The 16,635-nt window shown below is 35.0% G+C and overlaps 1 protein-coding gene across 6 annotated transcripts in view; it reads right to left on the reverse strand.

Moving 5' to 3' along the window:
- The window catches only part of SPIC (Spi-C transcription factor), a 60,639-nt gene that overhangs the window by 20,686 nt on the left and 23,318 nt on the right, over positions 1 to 16,635 (reverse strand). For 4 of the 6 annotated variants that reach the window (XM_031937902.1, XM_031937904.1, XM_031937903.1 and 1 more), the window contains 2 exons: positions 12,835 to 12,928; positions 11,763 to 12,013 (listed from right to left, as the gene is read on the reverse strand). In XM_031937902.1, coding sequence (XP_031793762.1) covers positions 11,763 to 11,795 — 33 coding nt within the window. In that variant the 5' untranslated portion in view covers positions 11,796 to 12,013; positions 12,835 to 12,928. Of the gene's footprint in view, positions 1 to 11,762; positions 12,014 to 12,834; positions 12,929 to 16,635 lie in introns of those variants that run through there. The other 2 variants (XM_031937905.1, XM_031937907.1) reach the window with 2 other exon arrangements.

The following is a 16,635-nucleotide window of genomic DNA, read 5'->3' on the forward strand; positions in this document are numbered from 1 at the left end:
ATTATTGGAAGTATGACTCAGCACTGAGTCAAAAGTTGGTTTCATGAAGGTTTTCTTTGCATATCTGTTATCCAGTGATTTAAAACCTATTCTTTTGTGTATTCACAGAAGCCTGAAAGAAAACACCTAGAGTTCAAATAATGTTCAAATAACTTGGGAGCTAGCTCAGCTGCTCCCAGACCTGTGAAACATATGTTGTATGTTAATGCTGGAGGTGGTAATAATGCCAGGAAGCAGCTAGGTGATTCCCAGCCTATGGGCTGCAAACTCTAGGGGATCATGAATTTATTATAAGGGATTTTTTTATTATTTTATTTTTACTGCTCATTTAAAAAAATTTAAGATGAGAAGTAAACCTATTTCTGCCAATTAAATAAAATTATTTATATGTAAATTAAATAAATATTTCAGAACAAGTTTTACAATCAGTTCCTCTTGAGAATTAATCAGGGAAATTGAGAGACACAGACAAAGAAATATGAGTAGACCTTTGATATAGGGGACTCTGAATGAGGAAACTTTACCAAGGGGAATAGATAGCTGATCTGTTAACTTACATTCCCAGTGAGTTTCCTGGGGCACTGCAAGTTAAATGACTTAGCAAGGTCACATAGCCAGTGTGTTTCAGAATCAGAGAAGATTTGCAAATAAAATTCAACAAATTCCTGTCCATAGAACAAAGCAATGCAGTCTCTGGACCCATGCACTCAACACATTTTGAATGAATGGAATTGGGTTACTTGGACCTTGGTGGTACAAATTTCCCTGATTAATTCCCAATAGGATCTGATCTATGAGTTTTGTTATATCCTCAGTCATGGTGGTGAATCTGCAATAAATTGGTCATATCTTTCTACCAAGAATCAATGAGTTATCAAGCACCTAGGGGAGGTATATAGCATAATCTGGGACCAAGCATCTCATTAAAGTGGTTGTCTTTTCTGTGAATGTATTTTAATTCCTAAAACAGCATTACACCCATCTGGCACTCCTTATCCTAGAAACAGCTACAAGATATCAAACAATGGATAACACGTTTATTAAATGTTTATTATATGTCAGAATTTGTACTAGATACTAGGGATATAAATACAAAGCATGAAGAAATCCCTACTCCTAAGAAACTGACATTCCAGTAGGTAAGAAAAACGTTCATTTTGGGAAAGGAAGGAGAAGAGAGAAGTTGTTGGTTCTAACATAAGAAAGATATATACTGCTTTAATTAAGAATAGATGGAATGGTACATTTTTGTATGTCTCATGGCATTTTAGTATGATATTAGGCTTCATTTGAATTAGCTACCTGATCTGCTTTAGTTCTAGAGGGGATGGAGTTAGAAAGGGAAGAGTGCTCATTTAACAATTCAACATGGGTCAGACTCTGTAATTATATGATACCTCAATATGCTGACTTACTATACAAAACAGTGGCAGAACATTAGCTCTCCACATAAAGGAGCTTCAGCCCAGGGTTTTCTCTGACATCACCATTATCACTTAATTTTCTTGTTCAAATAGAAGAATTTGTTTAAGGTTTAATGGTAAATGTGCTTTGTGCTAAATACAGCCGTGTAAGAAACAGATTTCTTGGGTTGTACAAACGAGCGATTCCCACACTTGTTAGGGAAGTGCAGAGGAAGCAGCTCGAGGGTTTTCACAAACAGATATAAAGCATTTTCATTCCTGTATCTTCTTTAAAACTTTTCAGTAGGCTGATTCAGCCATCCCTGTCCTCCGGACACTTGGGACAGCATACTTCTAGGAATCTGAGGAGACCCCAGAAGACCCTCCTCCTCTTCCTTCAGAGGCTCAGCTTCCTAAAGCTTTCCCATATCCCCTCCATGTTTGTGCCGTCTTTTCTGATCTTAACACTCAAAGCATCCCACACTTCTCCACATGCATGATGTATCTCCTCCAATTGAATGTAAGTTCCTTGAGGGTTTTGGTTTTTTGGTCTTCACAGGCCAGCATTGAGCACAGAGCTAGACACATGGTAGGAGCTTAATGTTTGTTGAAGTGGGAGGACTAAAAAATAATAAACATTTAAAATACCAACTCAGTCAGGAAAACAATTTCATGCTCAGGAATTATAAGAAATCAGGGGAACTAAATGAGAATCAAACTAAAAAAAATGTATTATAGGAATAGCTAGATGGCTCAGTGTTTAGAACATTGGTCCTGAAGTCAGGAGGACTTGAGTTCAAATTTGACCACAGACTCTTAACACTAGCTGTGTGACTCTGGGCAATTCACTTAACCCCCCCCCCCAAAAAATGTATTATATTTTGTCTCCTCTATTCTGTGTGTGTGTGTGTCTCTCTCTCTGCCTCTGTCTCTGTCTCTGTCTCTCCTTATCTCTCTTTTCCTCTCTCTTTTTTTGTTTTGTTTTGTTTTGAATTCTGAAGAGGAATTCCATGGGTAGTGGCCATATATATATAGCCAGGGATTTTTCACACTGTTTCAGTTTATCAGTCTGGGGGAAAATATTAAGAAAGTAGATTGTCTTGGAAGGGGACGGGGAAAGCTAGATGACACACTGGATAGAGGGTCAGGCATAGGGTTGGAAAGACTCATCTTTCCGAGTTCAAATCTAGCCTTAGACATTTACAAACTAAGTGTCCCTGGGCAAGTCACTTAACCCTCTTCATCTCAGCTTTTTCATCTGTAAAATGAGCTAGAGAAGTAAATAGCAAACTCCTCCAGTGTCTCTGCCAAAAAAACCCAAAAAAACAAATGGGGTCACAAAGAGCTGGATACAATTGAAAAACAACTAAACAATAGGACAGAGATGAAATAGGCTTTTGGTAGTTATATTAGAAACTTATTTATATGGTGCTGATTCAAAAACTGCAAATACAGTGATCTAAAACTCAATCAAATGTAATCTGTTGCATCACAAATCTAAATTGTGTGTGCTTTCTCTCATGCTCTTTATGTCTTGGGAAAATGTGGGTGCAGAGCAAGAGTGTTAGCCTTGGAATCAAAGAACTGGATTCTAGTTCCGGCCCTGCCGTCTCTTTACTTGTGGAGGGCTAGGCAAGTTCTTCCACAACCTGGGCTTAAGTTTTCTCCTGTGTAAAGTGGAGTGGGTTAGAGGACCTTCCAGCTCCAAACAAATGGTCCTCCAGCTCTGTGCTTCTCAGAGAATGAAGGTAATACAAGTTCTGCCTACTGGTCATCCTCCTGCTCTTGTTCAAAAGCCCCTCTTGATTTTTAAACAAAATATGCATAAAATGAAATATATAGGATTACAAAGAAGTTAGAATTTTTTTTAAAAATTATTAAGAAATATTTTATTATATTTATTTATATTGTTTATCATATTTCAAAATTAAAATCAATTTAAAATATTAATATTATACATGTATGTATATATGTGTACATATCTATCTATCTGTGTTAAATTTAGGAATTCCAATTCCAAATGCAATAGGGAATTATGGAAGATTTTTGAGCAATGAAGCAATAGGTTCCTACCTGTGCTACTGAAATATTATTTTAGAAGTTATGTAAGAGGCTGGAAGTAAGGAGATCAGTTAATTAGGACATCATTAACAATAATCAAGGAGAGATGATACCTAAAGTTTCCCCTTATTCAACTACTAAATTTAATACTATCACTATCATCATAATTTAACACATTAAAATCCATTCTGTGGCCCCACCCTGCCACCTGATTTCTAGATATGTGTAATGGACTCCTATTTCTTAATGCAGTATATCCAGAAAAAACACTAGAAGTGAAGGGAAGGGGACATTTCTGAAAACAACAAAAAGCAAAAGCTATCAGTAAAATTTATTTTTTTAAGTAGCACAAAAAAAAAAAAAAAAGTTAAGTAAAGCTGGCAGGGAAAAAGAAAGACCAGACTAGATAACCTCTAAGTTTCCTTCCAAGTTTAAACTTATAATACTATAAATAGTTTAAATGAAATCTGTTCGGCATAACCCTCGTGGTTTTTGTTTGTTTGTTTGTTTGTTAATTGTTTTATGTTTTTATTTCTGGGACATGAGCATTTCTGGAAAAGAAAAATTGAACCTTCTATTTTCCTTTGGCAATAGAATGGAACAAATATATATACCAGTGTTTCAAATAGTTTGTTTGTTTGTTTTACCAAATACAAAAAAGAAAAAAAAAAAAACTTAGCCTTCTTCAACTACCCCTACTGAACTTGGTTTCATCAGTATTCCAATTTCTAACAATTTTCATCACTCAAAAATTTATTTCACTTGGAACAGTAGAAAGAACACTCTAAGGACTCTAAGTCGAAACCTTGGTTCTGATACTTTCTATTTGAGCATCCTAGTAGAATCACTTCACGCATCTACAAGAAACTTCCTAACAATGAGAAGCATACAAAAATGGAATGAGCTGCTCTGATAGTGGTGGGATTTCTATCCTTTGGGATCTTTAAGCACAGGCAAGGTGTCCTATTGTTGGGTATGTCACAGAGATGATCCTTTTTCAGGTAGGATCTCTGTCCTTTGGGATCTTTAAGAACAAGGCAGGGTGTCCTGTTGTTGGGTATGTCACAGAGATGATCCTTTTTCAGATAGGATCTCTGTCCTTTGGGATTTTTAAGCACAAGCAGGGTGTCCTCTTGTTGGGTATGTCACAGAGATGATTCTTTTTCAGGTATGCCTTAGAGCAGATGGACTATGAGGGCCCTCTCTGAGATTCAGTTTCCTCATCCACAAAATGAAAGAGTTGAAATATAGGGTCTCTAAGATCCCTTTGATTTTAGGTTTTCTAGTGTTTTGTATGAAAGTATTAGTCCTTAATTCTGAATGTAGAATCTTGTTTAAAAAAATAAAAGGAGCCTATATCTGAAGCTGGAAGGGACTTAGGAGACCAGATCTAATCCAACTTCCTCATTTTAGAGATGAGGAATTGAAGGCTGGGAAAATCATGTGACTTGCACCCTGGGTCTCTGAATGTAGTCCTGATTGTCCTTGCTGGATTCCATGCCGCTTTTGATATAATAATAAAATAAAAAACAGCAAAAATAATGATTATTGGTATTTAATTGGTACTTAAATTGCACTTATGTGCCAGGCAATGTCCTAACCACTTTTTTTTAAACAAACATTCTCTCATTTGATTTCCCATAACAGTCATGGGAGATCGGTGCTATTATTATTCCCATTTTATAATTGGAAAAACTGAAGCAAACAGGAGTAAAGTGGCTTGCTCGAGGTCACACATCAAGCAAATGACTGAGGCCAAATCTAAACTCAGATCTTCCTGAGCCGAGCACTCTACTGCACCACTTGGAAATATCCGTATTTTGATAGATCACTAGGTCTGTGAACTGGGCAGAATGGTGGGGGAAGACCCTTGAATGTTCTCATGAAAGAGGCTAAGTGATGAGGAAGTAAACCTTTGGTGGGATAACCAAAAAATGTATTAGTGACCTAAGGGCAAAATGGGGTTAGGGTGGGTGGGTGGGAGATAGGAGAAGAGCAGTGGTTTTCTGAATTCCGGATTTCCTAACCACTCAGCAATAGTCACTTTATCTCTCTGTTGAAAAAATATCACTGCTTCAAAAGGGGGATTTCCATTTCCCAAGTTTTGTTTCAATTCGCAAAGAACCCTAGGCCTGGAAAGTCAGAAAACTCTTGGTCTTGCCTACTGACTATTCAGAACAGATGGAGATCGATGTTCCCATTCTTTTTCTTAAAAACCTCTAGGGAAAGGGAAGTCATGACCTTTCTTTAGAAGTCTGGGCCAATGAGCTTTATCTTCAAAAAGGATCTAGCTTTAAAGCTCCCAACCAAGAAGATCAGTAACAGTAGATTATGTTTATAGGGCATTGTGTAGACACTTGCCAAGGTATTTCTGGAATATATTCACAGGATCAGTTTAACAGCAATAAACGGATGACTTGGCTGTTTCTTACTTTCTCTTATTTCTGTTATTCAAAATAAGTTTGCTACATAGTCAAATGCAAATTGTGGGCATATACACATGAAATTAAAAGATCTCCAATGAACTCATGGTTCCCAAGAGTTAGATCACCATATAACTTAGCTCCACTGTCACACACACACACACATCATCTATGGGGAGAAAAACAACTTTGGACTTACATAAATTTCCAAATTTACATTCAATCAGTAAAGCCTTTTTACAATAAGGAAATTTAGAGGAAGTATGGTGGACAGCATGGTCATTATTAACCAGTATGAGTCTCAGTTTCTTCAATTGCAAAATGAGGGAAATAATAGCATAAATGCAAAGTAGTTTAAAAACTTTAATAAGGCAAGACAGACCACCCTGTAGTCAAGAAGACCTGAGTTCACATCTGACCTAAGATATTTGACACTAGCAAGTCACAACTCCAATTGCCTTGCAAACAAAACAAAACAAAACAAAGCAAAAAACCTTGATGTTTATAAATGCTAGCTATTATTAATGTAAGGAAATTGGAAATCATATATATATATATATATATGCCTTTTGAAAAATAAGACTAGAAAGTTGATTAGAAAATTATGTCTACTTGGAATAAAATTATTTTTTATAAATAGGTCAGTAGGCCATTAAGAATAATAGTACAAATAGTAAGGAAATGTGGGTTCTTTTCTTAACTCTAACTCAGAGTTTTGAACACCTTTCCTCATACGTGACAGCTGAAACTCTGAAATTCAATTCAGTTAAATTTAGCAAACATCTATTGAAAGTTGATTATTTGCCAGGAAGCTATAAAGATGACCAAGAAATGGACCAGACTTTAAGACAAACACAATTTAGGTTCCTTTCTTAATGGTCAAAGTGAGCATTCCCATGAGGGAAAGGACATTATTGACTGGGGAAATGAGGGATCATTTCTTTGAAAAGGTGGTATTGGATAGGGGCCTTGAACTAGAATGCTTGTTCATTGTTTTACAATAATTCTGGGATTTGTAATGAGAAGACAATGTAACAAGGGCTTCAGAAACAAAACAAATCTTATGTGTAGGCAGAGCAGAAATGGAATCTGAGAGGTGCCAAAAAAGCCTTAACAAAAATGTCTCCTGAACACAACCTTAAATCCCCTCATTAGTCACTCCTTTGGGTTAATCTACTAAGGGCTCTGTTACAATGCAAATTTGTTATCTGAGAAAGTTAGCAACTTATCAACTTTATCATCCATTAACTGCTCTAAATGAATAACTTTATCACATTAGCCAGTCTACCCAGAAGGACTGGAAAAAAATAAGATACAAGACAGGTACATTCAGCTGGAGGAGGAGAAAGGCTGGGAAAACTCTGGAGCATAAACTGCTGCCCAGGGTGGCCCACCTGCTAAAGAAATAGTAGGGAATGACACTGAGTATGTAAAAGGATGGGGAAAAAAAACTAATATACATCTCACCATAGTTTTTTCAAGGACCATTCTTGATAAAATGTATCAAGAGCATAAAACACCTATAAGATTTTTTCATAAAACAATGTTGATAAAGAACAAATATTTAATTTGATCCATATAATGATTCAATAAAGAAAAGGAGTTTTTGTGTAGAAGAAAAGCACTATTAGCAAAAGGGTGGTATTTTATTTATGCTATGAATGGAGAGTTTTTGATTACTTAGTAAAAGAATCTTGTAACATTCGTGTGCTATAAACAAATTACAAATAAAGAATAAGGAAAATCAGTTCAAAACCAAATTCATGTGACATTAATTCCCATGTGGCGACCAATGAAAAGGCCAACACAAAACTGTAAAATAACTTAGAAAAATTTACATGACTAAGCAAAACTTATATTAACAAACCAGTTCTTCTTTTTCTAAAGGACTTGAAACTTGCTAACCTAATAGTAGCAATTTTCTCATGCCCATAATACCATTTTCACATCCTACATTTTGCCAGTTTGGTACTTCCTTCCTTATTGCTTAAAAGATTGTCAGATATTTTGAAAAGAGGGAAAGTCAATAATTATGAATGCACACAAAAGTTCTTTCAGAAAACTATAATATGATATTAAGAATTAAAATTAATAATTCCCTCTTTCTATAGTATTTAAGATTTACAAAGTACTTTTATTGCCCAACCCTATAAGTAATATAAAGGTTATTATACCCATTTTGCAGATAAGAAAATTGAGGCTCATTGAGGGAAATGACTTCTCCAGAGGCAAACCAGCTAGTAAGTATGAGAGATGGGAGGCCACTCTTGATCTCTCTTTATTCCTTTTAATTTGCATATTACTCAAATGCTTCTTATAGTTCAGGAACTATTTTTTTTAAAAGGAAAGTAAGAGCCTTTGGGTAACATTCTGGGAAAAACTTCTATTTGTATTTAAACTGCATCTTTTTTTTTTTATTCTTTACTTGAATTGATTAGTTTTTGCTTGGTGTCACTTTCTCCCAAATATTAGTGCCACATATTGGTTCCAAAGGATTCAAAGAAAACATGAAGAAACGTATCTTATAAAAATCCATCTCTTTCATTTTGATGGGTAAGAAAGGCAGACCTAATGAGTTTCAATCACTTGCCCAGATGAATTCAGCTTGTCTGTGACAGAATTAAAATCAAAATTCATTTTTGGAGCAATCTCACGAAGTTCTAATTCCATTATACCATGTTGTTTAAAAAAAACATTACTAGTAATAAACTTTCATCTAAAATGTAAAATCAGCATGACTTGTTCTAAGTATTTTGCAAGTTTCAGATGAACTAATAGTATCTGTTCTAATTCTTGGGAAAAACAATTTGGAATTGGATTCAATCCAACAAGTGTTTTTTAGGTCAGCTTTCCATTATGCTATAGTTAGGTACAAAGGAATTATAAGAAATAGTCCTTGATTTTGAACAGTTTAGTTTTGTCAAGAATATAAGGCAATACGTAGGAATATGCCAATTGAGATATGCTCCAAGGCCAATATGTATATTATAAACAACAAATTCTAGCAGTCAAGAAGGGGGAAAAAACAATATTTTCTTCTAATTGTTTTCCAATGTTTTTACAACCAGTATAGTTCATTATTCCCCTCCCCCCCAAAAAAATGCAAATTGGCTCTGCCAAGTCAATAAATTAGTCTATATTTATTAGTTACCTAATGTGTCAGGCCAGGCATTAGGGATACAAGGGCAAAAAACAAACAAACAAAAAAATTCCCGTCCTCAATGAGTTTACATCCTGTAGGGGATATAACATGTAATCAAAGTGTATTACAAAATAATCAGAAAAGCATGTATGAAGCACTTAAAATATGTCAGGCACTATACTAAGTGAGGATAAAACAAGGAAAGGCAAAACCCAGGCCTTGTTTTCCAGGAGCACACAATCTAGCAAACAACTATGTGCAAACATGACTTAAAACAGATTAGATTGTAGATAATCTCAGAGGGAGATTAAGGAGGACCAGGGAAAGCTTCTTCACAGAAGAACTCTCACCTCTTCTTAACTTTCCTATTCCTATCTAGGGCACCACCATCCTTCCAGTCACCCAGGCTTGCAACTTGATCCATTTTATGCTGAATGGAGAATGGAAGTGAAAAGAAATGAAATAGGCCCATTGGAAAGCTATTGCAGTAGTCCAGATATAAAATAAATGATGAAAGCTTGCCCCAGGGTGATGGCAGTGTTAAGAGAAGGGGACATAAAAGAGATGTTACAAAGAACTTGACAATTGATGGAAGGAGGAAAGAAGGGAGGGAAGAAAGAAGGGAAAGAGGGAGGGAGGGAAGGAGAGAAGAAGGGAAAGAGGGAGAGAATGAGAAATCAAGGACAGCACTCAAGTTGCAAGCCTGGGGAACTGGAAGGATGGTGGTACCCTAGGTAGGAATAGGGAAATTAAGAAGAGATGAGGGTTAGGAAGAACATGTTGAGTTTAGGATGTCTCTGGAAGGTTGGCAAGAGAAGGTGAACTGGGCAAGCACTTCAGTTCCAAGGTGTCCAAGAGCATGGGCACCTTGTTTGGGGCAGTCCTTGGTGTCTTTGCTTCCTGCTTTATCCCCCCAAATCCTGTTGGGCCGTTCCATCACCAAACAAGTACTTTGGGCAATTTGTAGCTATCTCCTTTGGTGGATTGCCACTCTGACCCAGCTTAACCCTCCATCTAGATTACAATTAACAGTTGAAACAATTGGTATCTCAACTATCATTGGTTTTAAGATAGAGGATGGTCTGTGCGATTTTTTGGTCTTCTGGGAAAAGAATATAAATCCTCTAGACATGAAAACACCTCAATCCAAAGAATGCTTTAACTCTTCCACTTAAGAAACCAACTGCTTCAAACATTTACACTGTACTTGACTTTTTATTTTAAAACAGTATTTTTGTTACATACTTTAAAAAATTACTCTGTCAAATTATATGCTTACTCTACCTAAAGTATATGAAAACACATTGAAGAATGTGAATTCTTCTGATGCAGACATATATGACTTTAAATGAAATATATTATTCTCTTCCCATATTCAACTCTAAGAGGATTCAACTCTTGAGGATAGTTCCATCTTTTCCCCTTCCATCTTTTGTCACATTTAAAACAAATTATATATTTCAGATTTCTGCAGCAGGATGAATGGTAACTGTTTTCTTAATCATCAGACAACCATAGGAAAAACTTATCCTAAAGGTGTTGTAGCTATAAAAAAAAAACATATTTTCCCAAAAGAATTTTCTCAAAGAATTTAAAGTTAAATTTCTGTCTTCCTTTTGGAAAAAAAATATTTTTCTGCTTTCTATAAAAAAATGAAACAAAAGATGTCTATCACACATACAGCTGAAAATGCCCAACAGACATTTAGAGATGCGAGACTGGAGATTAAGAGAGGGGTTTGGACTAGACAAATAGATCTGAGAATCACCTGCATAGAGATGATAACTGAACACATGGGATCTGAGAAAATCACCAAAAGAAACAATATAGAGAAAAAAGAAAAGAGAGCTTAGAACAAAGTCTTGTTTACCCATAAACCCTATGACCTGGAAGGAGAGCCAGCAAAGGATTCTGAGAAGTGATCTAATAGTTAGAATGAGAATCAATAGAGAGCAATATAATGAAAATCTAGTGGGGAGAGAGAATTAATGAGAATAAAGTGATTATTGATGTCAAAAAGCTGCATAGAGGGGAAAAAAGATGAAATTTGAGAAAAGATCATTAGTTAAAATTAAAAGATCATTGATAACATTGGAGGAAAGTTTCAGTTGAATTATGAGATCAGACAACAGACTAAAAGTTCAGAAGAATAAAAAAAAGTAGAGAATAAATAGAAGCACAATTATACAAGGTAATTTTGTGAAAAGGCATTAGTAGTGGGAAAGATCAAGAATACTTTCAGCAGCAGAATGACCTTCCAAATTTTCTGAACAGATACTACATTTGAATGGATGAGTTGCAACGAATAAACACAGCACTAAGATCTTCAACGAACTCTTCTGCTGGACATTTCTGTGTCTTTGTTGACTTCAAAGGCCTACTACAAGAAGTTGGGAGGTATAAAGCTTTCTTCTTTAACATAACACTGTTGATAGTGGGGAACTGCACAGCCAAAGCCCATCCACCAGAACCTGAAAGGCAAGACTGGCCACAGATTCCCAGGCATAAAGACTTGTGCAGTCTTGGACTCTGTTAATGTCAGCTGAGAACTTTATTGTAATAACTTACAAATTGGGCACCTGTATGTTCCCACGGCCTTCACCGAATAATTTTTTGTCTTTCAGCTTGGTCTCCACAGGATCTAAGGACACCATGTTTATTCCCTTCTTCTCTGGGGGCCAGGGGTAACTATTACAATTTCTATCTAGGCAAAACCTTTCTCACATTCCTTACCTTTACAAGGTGCATCTTCTTCCATGGCATCATATGCCTTACTCGTGGTGGTAACCCATTTTGAAGATGGCTGATTGAGACAGAGCATCCTTTGATGACTTATTTGGTCATGGCTCTTGTAGATCTGAGCCGCTGGATAGACGCTGGCTATTACAAGGAACAAAGAGATCTGCTGGAATCCCAAGAAAGACAGCTGAAGGTCTTTAATATCTGTCGAGACCTAAACATGATGTATACTCTCAGGTGAAAACCTATAATGGAGGCAAAATTTTGATTGACTTTTGGAGTAGTAGTCTTATATTAAACTTTATTAAATATAATTTTGCAACCCACAGGATTCTATAATCATTTAGTCTAGTAAACTTGTCAGAAAAGGAAATGAAATTAGATTAGTATGATTTGTTCTAGAATTATCAGAAATTGAATCAAATCTTCCTTTCTGAAGAATCTATATAAAACCAGAGAATAAGATGCTGGGGCTTGAGTTACACAAAGAATTTATAGACAATTAACAGCTATGGACATCTATCAGTCTCTTGCTCCTTCTCTACACAGTCATTTGCCTTTCCATTTGATGGACCCCAGAGTCTAACAATAGGTGTTACTGAGACCAAACAAATTGCTAGTAATAAAAGCCACAACTGATCCTTATGGGAGGAAACAGGGAACATATCTAAAATGCTGACATGGTTGAAGAGAATTTTTAAAAGATACAAAGACAGAACTGAGACCATGTAAAGACAATCACATAATATGTAATATTTGTTGATCTCTTAATTATATAACTTGACCTCTTAAACCAAAGTGTACAACTGCATATTTATCATTATTAAATTGCAGTTTACTCAAGTTTGGCCCAATGCTATATAGCCTAGCTAATTGCTTATGAATCTTGATTCTGTCAGTTAGCATGTTAGTTATTTATTCCAGTTTTATGTCATCTTCAGATTCGCTAAACAGGCTATTTATGTTTTCTTCAAATATTGATTAAAATGATAAAAGGAAGATTGGAAAGAGTACTGACTTGGATTCAGAAGACCTTGACTTGAAACCCAGTTTGGCCATTTATTACCTGTGTTGTTGTTTGTCCCTGAGGCAACACCCATTCAGTGACTAAGGCGAGGTGGCAATGTGTGATCTTGACTGAAATCCTTTGGCCTCAATTTCTATATATATTAAAAAAAAAAAAAAAAAAAAAAAAGAGGGCTGTACTAAAGGGCTCCCAAAGATGCTCCAGCTCTAAGTCCAAGATGCAGTAAAAAATAATGCCCCAAAGGCTAGCATCAGTGTGAATGGGAGCTTGTGAACAATTCTAAGGATGATAAAATCTGGAAGAAGGGCAGGGTCTCTGGTGGCATGTCCTAGAGCTCTGCCCCTGGCCCTTGATGTTCAACAATTTTATCCCTGTTTTGAATGAAAGTGTAGTTAGCATGCTTGTCAAATCTGTCAGTGATACAAAGCTAGAATGGATAGATAACATATTGTAACTGGTATCCAAAAATATCTTATTAACTTGTATAAAGCAATATAGAGTGAAGTGAGCAGAACCAGGGGAATAATTTATGCAATACCAACAATACTGTAAAGATAATTAACTTATTAGCTCTAATCAACACAATTCCAAATGACTGATGATTAAGCATGCTATTTACCATCAGAGAGTTGATAAATTCAGAGGAGTATTTGAAGTATATTTTCTTTTCTTTTTTTGGACATGACTAATGAAGGAATTTGTTTTGCATGATTATATGTATTTGTAATGGACTTTGTTTTTCTTGTCTTCTCAATGAGTGAATGAGGCAGGAAGAGGATTTAAGACTGAAAATAAAATAAAATTTAATTTTTAAAATTAGGCTGGGATGGTGGACAGAAGTTATTAAGAATAGAGATAAACATAAAGCCCAGCACTTCAGAAAACAGCTACATAAATAAAGGAAGAAGGAAGCATGACCAGAAAACAGAGCACGCAGAAACAATCTAGAATACTGGTTTATGAGATTCCTTTCAACTCCATGATTCTATAAATATGTAGCTACCTTAGCTTGGAGTACAGAGCATTGTACAGAACAGGTACTTAAATAATTGTTAAATGAATAAATAAATAATTGCCATACTACTGTTATATTTAAATTTACATATCATGAGGGAAATTCTATTGTTTAAACTACATTTCACTTTATCTTCAGTGGGCATAATTTGAAGGACTTAGGAAAACACATCCTTAGTGAATATAGAAGAGGAGGGATTTTTGTGTAGGACTTTTAAGCCTTGCTACCAATTGTCTGGGTCTTTTTCTTGGGCTTTTGATTGTTTCAAGCTATTGGATCTATTATCTGTCAAAGAATCTAGTTTCACTATGGGAAAAAGAACATTAGATGAGGAGTCAGGAGATATGAGCCAGAGGGCCCAGGGTGAACAGTGCTGTATCTACTTCCTGACAAAGAGGTAATGGATATTCAGAATTATACACATTTTTATATAGTCAATATGGGAACTTGTTTTGCTTGACCAAAAAAGTTTGTTATAAGAATCTCAATTTTTCCCTAGCCAGTCTTAGGGGTGGGATGGAAGAGAGGAAAAAATGCTTATTAGAAAATAATTTTTTTCAAAAAAAAGTTACGTGGATTCTGCCACTGACTATATGATCTTGGGCAAATCGCTTAACTCTCTGAGGCTCAATTTTATTACTTATTAAAGGAGAGAGCTAAACAAGATTATATTTAAAGTCTCTTCTGATTCTAAAAATATATCATGTCTGATATAGCTTCTGTGGCACCCATCTTTTCTGTTGTCTGTCTTTATTCTATGTTGGACTCTAATGAGTCCAAACTAGAAAATCCAAAAAGTAGAACTGATCTGCATAATTCAATGAAATCTATCTTTATCTTGCAAATAATAACACAGAATAACCAGTTTACATAAATATTTTATCAGTTTGCTCTTATCCCAAAAGATAAATGAAATAAACAAACAAAATCCTTATTATTTCCTAGTCTTTTGAGATATAGACTTTCTTATTTTTCAGGAAATGAGTTTTTTCAGAGCCAAGTTAGCTAAATGAAAAATAAGACCTACCTCCCATCCCCCTGCCTCCCATATCTAAGTTGAATGGGAAGAATTATTTTTAATGACTGACATCTATTTTTAAAAATAGTATTAATTATGCCACAGCAATTCAGTTGGTATTTCTTTAAAGATATAAATATACTTGGAGAGCATTTATTTATCAATAATTCATAGAAATGGCATATCTCACAAGAAAAAAATAGTCATTTAAATGAATGTAAAATATAAATGACTGATAAATAATGGCATAAAATGGCATGTTTCTCATCTTTTTAAATTTAGATTTTATTTATTGATTTAACAAATATTTTCTCTTCCTTTCATATCCTCCCAGTGGGGGAGAAAAGACAAGAAAAAAGATAACCCTCATAACAAGTATGCATAGTCAAGCAAAACAAGTTCTGACACAGTCAAGCTAAACAAATTCTTATGTTGGTCATGTCTAAAAATATATCTCATTTGACATTGCTCTTCTACTCTTAAAAATTTGAAATTGCTTTTACTTTGTCTTGAGGTAACCCTATAAAACAAATCATGTTAGCTGAATAAATCTATTCAATTAATGTAAACCAGCATGGTGAATTCTGAGATGCATCTACATCTTTCCCACAATATTCAATTGGGCAATATTCAAAGAACTTCCTTATTTTAACTTCAAAATCTAAAACAACTTCTCTATACAAATTGTAAAGACTCTTTGTTTTTTTTTTACCAGGCAGGGGATTCACTTAATTTTGTTATATACATACTAAATATTATTTGGCATGCTATTTGAGTTGAAACTAGATTCCTTCTCACTACTTTTTGAAATAATGGCACAAATCCATGCCATTCAGAGCCAATCATGCATAAGTTCTCATAGTCCACATTGGGCAAAATTTGTTAGGTGATTAGTTTTAAAGGAGCATGCAAAAATAGTGGCAGTCAACTTTTTCTTTATTCTCTGACAGAAAAAAAACACAATAGCCATTTAAACTAACAGTGCAAATTTATTTCAGATACTGCTAATACTAATTCTTTAGAAAACTAATAGTAGACCAAGAAAATTGGACTACTTTGAGACAAGTTCTCATAATACTAGGCATCTAACTATTTCTTCTACTCCTCTGGAAAAGTAGAAGGCAAGTCAACAGGCAAATGCCTTATTTATCTATTTGATAGCTTAACTATGGTTGTAGGGTTTTTTTTTTAAATTCATTCCATCATTACCCAGAAAAAGAACTCTGGGAGATGACTAAAAACCATTACATTGAATTCCCAATCCCTATATTTATGCACACCTGCATTTTTGATTTCCTTCACAAGCTAATTGTACAATATTTCAGAGTCTGATTCTTTTTCTACAGCAAAATAACGTTTTGGTCGGGTATACTTATTGTGTATCTAATTTATATTTTAATATATTTAACATCTACTGGTCATCCTGCCACCTAGGGGAGGGGGTGGGGTGGGGGGGGGGTAAGAGGTGAAAAATTGGAACAAGAGGTTTGGCAATTGTTAATGCTGTAAAGTTACCCATGTATATATCCTGTAAATAAAAGGCTATTAAATAAAAAAATAAATAAATAAATAAATTCATTCCATCATTCAATAAAAGCTTACTGAGTACCTACTATGAATGAATGAATGAATGAATGAATGAATGATAAAGCATTTATTAGTGCATGCCAGATAATGTACTAAGTGCTGGAGATACAAATAGAAAAAGCAGATAGTCTTTGCTTTCAAGGAGAAATTTCTGAAAACTTTATGGAGGACATTGTTCCCAAATTAGATCTTTGGATAAATGAAGAATTTCAGAAGGCAG

Source organism: Sarcophilus harrisii, chromosome 5 (assembly GCF_902635505.1).
Source record: "Sarcophilus harrisii chromosome 5, mSarHar1.11, whole genome shotgun sequence".
NCBI lineage: Eukaryota > Metazoa > Chordata > Mammalia > Dasyuromorphia > Dasyuridae > Sarcophilus > Sarcophilus harrisii.